Source organism: Oryzias melastigma, linkage group LG3 (assembly GCF_002922805.2).
Source record: "Oryzias melastigma strain HK-1 linkage group LG3, ASM292280v2, whole genome shotgun sequence".
NCBI classification, from domain to species: domain Eukaryota; kingdom Metazoa; phylum Chordata; class Actinopteri; order Beloniformes; family Adrianichthyidae; genus Oryzias; species Oryzias melastigma.
Genome location: NC_050514.1, coordinates 5371340 through 5379445, shown reverse-complemented (window position 1 = coordinate 5379445; position 8106 = coordinate 5371340). Strand labels below are relative to the sequence as shown.

General features: G+C 41.6%; 1 protein-coding gene and 1 long non-coding RNA gene across 9 annotated transcripts in view; one reads left to right on the top strand and one right to left on the bottom strand.

The window, feature by feature from the left end:
- The window catches only part of LOC118600156, a 3134-nt gene extending 2322 nt beyond the window's left edge, over positions 1 to 812 (bottom strand). Inside the window, exon 1 of the long non-coding RNA XR_004949718.1 lies at positions 55 to 812. This is a non-coding gene — a long non-coding RNA (uncharacterized LOC118600156). The remainder of the gene's footprint in view (positions 1 to 54) is intronic.
- myo9aa (myosin IXAa) overlaps positions 1 to 8106 on the top strand; it is a 105248-nt gene that overhangs the window by 49709 nt on the left and 47433 nt on the right. For 7 of the 8 annotated variants that reach the window (XM_024295348.2, XM_024295342.2, XM_024295341.2 and 4 more), the window contains exons 3-6: positions 823 to 917; positions 1004 to 1066; positions 2670 to 2769; positions 5138 to 5191. In XM_024295348.2, coding sequence (XP_024151116.1) covers positions 823 to 917; positions 1004 to 1066; positions 2670 to 2769; positions 5138 to 5191 — 312 coding nt within the window. The remainder of the gene's footprint in view (positions 1 to 822; positions 918 to 1003; positions 1067 to 2669; positions 2770 to 5137; positions 5192 to 8106) is intronic. The other variant, XM_024295344.2, reaches the window with a different exon arrangement.

The following is an 8106-nucleotide window of genomic DNA, read 5'->3' as shown; positions in this document are numbered from 1 at the left end:
GAAAAGTGTTCTACTTATCCCTTTTTTATGTCAGTGGAAAAAGTATCTGCAGACCTTCACTTAAGAAGCTGAACTTTATAATTAAGTTGAAGTGGTACTGCACCCTGAAAAATGGCAATGAAATACTTTATCGATCTTCTTCTCTAAAGCAGGGACTTCATGTGTGTTTGCAGTACAGAAACAAGGACAGATGTTCCAGCGTTAAGTTCTTAGTGACTCACTTTCCACTGGAAAATGAAAGATCAGATAAAGCTTTGATTATAAACCCACCAGATGTTGTCTTCCTTTATGTAATTAAGCAGCATCTCCAGAAAACGGTCCTCCTTTACTGCTCCCTCTTTCATGGTGTGGACTCAGATGTTGTCCGTTAGCTCCCAGCGTACTGGCGTGTCGGTGGAGGGTGGGGTCAGGGAGGGGCGTCTTCCCACCTCGCAGACGTCGACACGGCTCCCAGTGTTTTACGGAGGAATTTGTTTACTTGAGGTCGAGCTGCAAATAACTGCAGGGTTTATACGGGGCTAGAAACGACTTCCCCTCCAGGCAGCCACACAACACCAGCAGAGGAAATATTGGTTCCTCTTATTAAAGCTACACATGTTCCACATGGATCCCATTACTCATCCAAGAACTTTTTTGTTGTTTTCCATGAGGCCTGCTGGCTTTACTTCCATCATACCTTCTTTCAAAAGGATGTATAGACTGTAATGTCATTTCTGTTTGTGTTTCATCACAGTGTTTGACATAAGATTAACACTTGATCAAATTTAACCTCACAGCAGTGTGATGTCTTTGTCTGATCACATCTTCCTCTCTGGCTCACAGGCATTTGGGAATGCAAAGACGGCACAAAACAACAACTCCAGTCGCTTTGGCAAGTTCATTCAGGTGAACTATCAGGAGAGCGGCACCGTGAGAGGGTAAGAGCCCGGAGCAAAAATATTGCTTTCTATTCCTGAAAACCGTCTTTTTGTAAGTCACTGATTTGAGGCTGCTAATTTTTCAGAGCGTACGTGGAGAAGTACCTGCTGGAGAAGTCCAGGCTGGTCTATCAGGAGCACAACGAGCGGTGAGAACCTCACAGGAGGCCGCTGAGGGGTTTTTGGCTCAAAGGGCTGCTGTCGTTTTTATCACGTTTACACCAACACCATCCATACCAGCTGTGCAATACATCAGCAGAGACTGAAATATGGGGGGGTCTTCAGGTTGTGTAATGTTGCAACCCCAATATTTCAATGTGGATGTTGTTTATTTTAAATGTCAGGCTCTTTTATAATTTATAACCATTGACTATATATGAGAACTGGAGCGAATGAGTGTGATGTTACTCACAAAACGGCTTATTATCTGACTCCAACCAAATGAAGCCAATTGAGTTGCAGCGTTTCTTGCTATGCAGATGCTGCTATATTGGAACCCAACACATTCTCACTCCCAACTTGTCACAATTGTACGTATGGTCCGGGCTGCCTCCGTGTCACTTTTTGACATTTTGGGTGTCCACAACTTGTCGTTTTTTGACATGTTGCCAGTTCCCATTACATCAGGGGTCCTCAATCTCCGGGCCGTGAACCGGTACCGGTCCAAAGGCCACTTGGTGCCGAGCCACAGACGCTAATAAGGGGTCCCCAACCCTTGGGACCCAGACTGATACCAGGTCACTGGTTGGTACCCTAACCTGGTAACCCGGTACCTGCGTCCCAAGGGTTGGGGACCCGTGATTTGTTGGGAACAGCCAGAGTTTTTTTTTTTTTTTTTTAACGTGCTGGCTGTTGGTTTTTTGACGTGCTAGCAGTCGGGTTCCAACCCTCAGAACATGCTACCGTATGCAGAAACAGAACCGGTACCAGGTTAGGGTACCGGTCCAGTCCGTGTCTCGAGGGTTGGGGACCCCTGATTAGCATATGCCTTTTTTCCCTGTCTGTGGCCCAGTACCAAGCAGCCTTTGGACCAGTACCAGTTTTCAGCCCAGAGGTCGTGGACCCCTGGTTTAATGAGAACAGGATGTCAAAAAATGACGAGTTGGGGCCACCCAAAATGTCCAAAAGTTATGCGGAGGGACCCAAACCATACGTCCATATATGATGAGTTGGGAGAGAGAATGTATAGTGGAACCAGAGGTCAGTAAATGTCGTATACTTGTATAGTGCTTTTCTACTGTCCTTGAAGGCCCAAAGCACTTCACAGTCACAGACCCAAAATGGTGATGGCTCCACTGCCAAACACTGGCGCCAACCTTCCACCAGAGGCAAAGCAGTGATTGGTCCGAATCGGTCTAAGTCATCATTTCTCGGGCAACCACTGTCATCAGTTAGGAGTGAGCTAGTCGAAAGGCCACGCCCCTATCGTTAAAAAAAGGGCTCAGGAGAATCTGTCAAACATCTCGTAAATTTGTGGTGAGACCGCATACTTTTTTTTGCGGCATCTGATTGGCCAGGTTAGAACCTGAATAACTTGAACTACAGAAACAATATCATAAAAAATGATGATTGAAAATGAACAAAACTTTTCCTGCCAACAGTGTTCGAGATTTCATGGAAGCAGCCATTTTGAAATGAGCAGGAAATGCCCTTCTACTGCCTCTGGTGGAATGGTGATGCACTGCAGAGCTGAAAACATGGATTAAGTTCTGTACAATGGCTTTGCTTACATATTCGTTTTTTCCCCCCCAGAAACTACCACGTGTTTTACTACCTGCTGGCAGGAGTAAGCGACGATGAGAGAAAAGCCTTTCACCTCAAGAAGCCTGAAGAATACCATTACCTCAGTCAGGTGGGACCCCCAGAGCTGCGCATACTTCAGATAATCTGAACAACCTGCTGGCCCGTCCTGCAGAGCCGGCTGGTTTTGTCCATCTGCCGCTGTTGTGATGTGTCACTCAGAGTCATGAGCATCTGCGTTTCTGCCATCAGCTTGTCTTTCAGCTGAAAAGTTAACACAAAGGCAACACCGCCGTGTCCTTCATCACCTCTTTCCCCCACAAGAACACACAAGGCCCTGATTTTTTTTTTTTTTCAGTCTGTCCAAGCTGCACAGCTTCTTTCTTTCTGTGGCTGGTATGAAAGCATGTGCACATGTGTAGTTTGCACAGCCTCTGGTCTGCTTTTATCTTTGTACACAAACCTCGCACCCTCCTTCTTTACTACCAGAGAAAATGAACTCTTGATGGTATTTCCTACAAGGAAAACAGGTTTCCAGGAAGTAGAGTTGCACTAAAATATAAATACATAAATATACATTATCTATATGGAATGTGGATGTTGTCGCATCAAAAAATGTGTCTTTGTTTCTGATATCCAGTCACACTTTGACACCCCAGTTGTTCTCCTTAAATATTCTTCTGCCTGTGCAGAAGACAGCAGAGGATTCCTGCCATTCCTCCCAGCCACTGATGTGCACATGCAAACACATGTGTGCATAAGGAGCACACGTTATTTGTTTCTTCTCCTTGTCTGCCTCAGTCAGAGAAGCTTCAGAAAGTCTCACTGCTGGACCAGATCCAGATGCATGGACGTCACTCTTTCACTCTTTCACTGATTTTCCTGTTTTTCTTTATTTTATGCTTTGCTGAAAAACACATTTCTGCACTAGAAGTCGCTCCGAGTATAATCCAGTAATGTTTGGATTACAGAAGCAAAAAAAAAGACATAATAAAGAAGGAAAAAATCATAATTCGCTATTTATTTAACAAAATACGGACACAAAAACAGACATTTCATCTTGAAAGATGAATTATAATAATCGAATAGATACACAGAAAAAATGCACGTTTCACTACTGTTACAAACTAATGCCTGTTTGCCTTCATGAAACATAGGAGCAATTTAAGCATATTAGCAAAAAATATGAGCAATTACTCAGATAACCATATCATAAAGAACATGCTAAATAAAGTCGTTATATCACTTCAAATCACTAAATCCATTGAATTCTTCATACATTGTGGCACTTTGGAACAATTTTACCTAGCCCGTTTTAATGCTACATTCACACAGCACTTGTTTGGTGCATTCAAGAAAGTACTATACATGAGTTTTTGAATGTGTTTAGCATATGGCGTTCACACAAATCTGTCGCTACTCGATTCCAGTGCATGTACTCGAAGATGGAAGAGGCTTGGTCTAAATCTCGTAAATCTTGCTCCAGGCTTTTTTGTTTACAGCTCTTTTTCGATATATGAAAGACTTGGTGTCTTATAACTCCTTTCTGGAACATCATTTCTCCATTAACAAATGGTTGGCACTTCCGCGAATCAAAAGGGATGCTACCACTACCAAATCTGAGTCCCTTGTTGGTCAAAGTTCAACTGGTTTAACTTTTGTTGCGCATGCAATAACCCCATTGTACTTAAAGTAGGTAGAGCCCAAAAACTGACTTAAAAACTAGTGTAACCACGCACAGATGCAACAGTTGTGAGGGCAAAACTCCAAAACGTGCATATAAATCATTTTACTTAGACTTTTAATTGAAAGTAGTTTCCCGATTACAGGTTTCTGAGGGGTTTGTGAACGTCACACTTCTTCTGCATTTCTGTCAGTAGCAAATACTGTCATGCCTACAGTGCCCTCTAGCAGTTGTTAGTGGAAAAAATATTTACGCATCCCTTTATATTTAAAGAAAAAAAAATCACATATAAGCAAAAAACTATGCAAAAAAAGCTACTTATGCTAAAAAAAAAAATACAGTAATTTTGTCTGTTCTAAATGTAGAATGTGACTAAAAAAACAGCATTTATAATTTGGTAAAATGTATAAAACTGGTGGCTTGACACTCAAATGTGCTCCACTAATGCATGTGGAGATGTTTTGTCTCTTTTGCATGTTTTGGCCCTGGGAGTTTGCTAGAAATGTTGGGACATTTTTGAGACATTTTACAAATGTTTCTTTTTACAGTTGCTAACCCCATGCAGGTATTCGGAAGACCATGAACCCGTGAGACTGAACCAGCCCGTTTGTTGCATAAGTGCTTTTTTTTGTCTTTTCACCTCCTAACCCAGTAATGTTTGGATCCTTTCAGAGCAACAAAGCCGCTCTGCTCTCATTTGCACGTCATGTAATCTACAAACATGGTTGACTTCATGCTGTTTGTTGATGGCTTCTCTCTGACCTCGCCGTTTGTGAATCTGTCCTAACGCTTTCAGATGACAAAGACACCCCGGCATCAGCACTGGGACAGTTACTATGACAGTGAACCGGTCAGTATCCGTGCTGTTTACGCATCCTCCTTTTACCCAAAAATGCTGATTCACCTCCGAGCTTTCAGATGACTGCACCCTTTCTGGTCACGGTTCAGCTCTCCATCCCTGCTCCTTCCTTTGCTTTCTTTAGAGCTTTTTTGGGGGATCCTGTTTACCTCAGCTTTGTTGTTTTTCCTGGTTGTGTTTCTTTTTGGTGGTGGTACGTCCATCCCTGACTGCTGTCCTTTTTGATTGTTGACTCAACTCATCTCAGAAAATTAGAGCCTTAATGAGCACCATAATGATTTCAATCGTCAGCATGTTATTATAAATGTGCTTTCAAAACAATTTGTTAGCTGAATCATCATTCTCTCTTTGGTGAATAAATGAGTCAACAATCAAAAAGTGGTTGTGACTTGTTGGGTCATCACTTTTCCCATTTTTTTGGTGTTCAGAATGCTCTTCACAGTTGTAATAGTTCATTTTTTTCCCCCAATTTCAAGTGTTTCTTTTCTTTTTTTTATCCTCTTTCTCTGGTGAATTTATTTTGTGTCCATGTTGTCACCATCTTTTTCACTTTGCTTAGGTTCTAGGGTTAGCAGGGTTTCATTTTCATGAGCACATTTCATGGTGATGGTCATTGCATATTGCATATTGGTGAAAAGCTGCTTTAAAGTGTTGCTTACCAGCGCAAAACTGCTTTTCTCTGCAGGTCAGATGAATCACATTGACCATATAAGGAGTTAGGATATGTCAAAGAGCATTGCAGCTTAACTTAACTTAAACACAAAAAACTGTAACTGTTAGAATTGCCGGTCATATTAGCCTTATTTGACTAAAAACAAGTATTTTTTTTTACTGAAATGTGCCGCGCACAGGGGGTTGACCCCCCCACTGGCTAATGATTTTTAGCCCCCATCCTATCTGCCACCAGGTCCCCCTCATTCGTGTTGGTATTTAGCTTGAAAAGGCACATCTACATAGCTCCAATACTGCTCACCTTTTTTTTTTATATTGCTAATGTTAAGTTTAGGGTTTAAGGAGCTGTAAGTTATTGGGAGAGAGTGTAAACAGAGAGCTCTCAGCAACAGGGAGAGGAAGGGGTGCTGGGTTACTCTGATGGTCCTGCCCAAAATGAAAAACTTCTGCCGCTCTGCCAAAACTATTTTCTAGAAAACAACACAGGTTGTTTGATTTTGGCTAAAAATTGTATAATTATAAACAAAGACCACTGAGATTTATTTTACAATAGATCAAAAGATGATCAGAGTGGAACTTTAACAAATATCCGGGGTATTCCTGTTTAGCTTTGCTTGCATCAACCTTTTTCTGTCTTTACATGTGGGGGATGGGGGAGTATTCCCTCCATTACAGCATTACAGCCTGCAGGGATCTCTGTACTTATGTGTTTAATGAGCCATAAATAACACAGTATTACAGATATTTTTTGGTTTTGTTCGCTTGTGGTTTTAAAACTAAACATTTGAAACCAGAAACTCTCCAGTGTCTGCTCCATTTCACAGACTGGTAAACGAATACAAGATGCTGTGGTTTTCCAAATGTGCCCAAAACACTCGTCCTCCACCACTGTTCATGACAGAGGCTCCACACGGCAATGCAATGCTTCCTATTTCAAAACAAATGGATAAATAAATGAGGCATGGGCTTAGAACCAAACTCGGATCATTTTGGGCTCATCCGTCTGCAGGACATTGTTTCAGAAATTTGTTCAGAAGCAGTTTTGTGAGCATCAATCAAACATGTTTTTTTGCCAGCAGAGCTTTTCTTCTGGCAACCCTCCCGAAAAACAGTGCCAGTTCAGTCTTTTTCTAATCGTCCTGTCATGTACTGTAACACTGAACATGTTCAGTGAGGCCTGTGCGCTCCCAGGTGCAGCTCCGTTCAATGCGTCTGAGCCTCAGGTGATCATGCTGGGATGTTCTCTGCAGAGAAGGTGGATTCGCTGTCCTCCTTATGTCTTAACTTTGGTGGTTTTTTTCTGACTTTATTGACTTGAATTAGATATAATTCTGTTGTCATTGTGTTGGCACATACTTCCATATCAGTGAAGCTCCTGCAAATGTGCTGAACATTAGTGACCAATGTTAGAAACGAGATAAATCACTAGAGGTGCTACGCTCGCTTGTTGCGTACGCAAAGTTGGACGCCGTATTGGAATGGTATAGATGCCTGTTTACTGCTGTGTTTCAATTGCACAAGCAGAAAAAACAAGAATGTGACTTTTCACTAGTAAATTATTGGTGTCAGCTGATAAAGGAGAATTTCTAGAAAACCTTTTAACAAGATCTAAGATAGTTTACTCTCAATAATGAACGTTAAGGCTCATCTTGTATTCTATTCAAAGTCAATGGCAGTTTTAGACTTTGCACTATTTCCATGTTTTCTGGAAGGACCACCGATCTTTTTCGTGTGTGTTTGACCTCAGATCAGACCAGACGACCCACTGGTAATTAGAAGTTGAGAAAAATAAACTAACCAGGATTTCCTTGGTAGTGAAGATGGAAGAGCCCATCAGCGCTGAGTTCCCATCCGGTGGGCGGACCAGGAAATGCGCTAATACGGGCGCTAACGGTCTACAGTGATGTAGGCTACCCACCGATCCGTTTATAAACATGGACCGAGTCTAAGTTAGTGTAAGTGTTAGTCTCTGCGTAGATTTGAATAAAATCCCAACCACGTATCAGGTATGCATTGTGTTTCCTATATAATAACCTATTTATTTTTAAAAAAAGTTTGAAATGTCGTTCATTTGTTGCACTTTGTACAAAAAAATCATTACCATAAGCTGGGAATTATTTTTTGGATGATCAGAGTTTTATGGTTTTTAAAATTTGACCAAAATGAATCATTTTATGGTCATTTTACTGTGTCTACTAAGCCATGTCTCATTGTTTTTATACCATTCCAATATG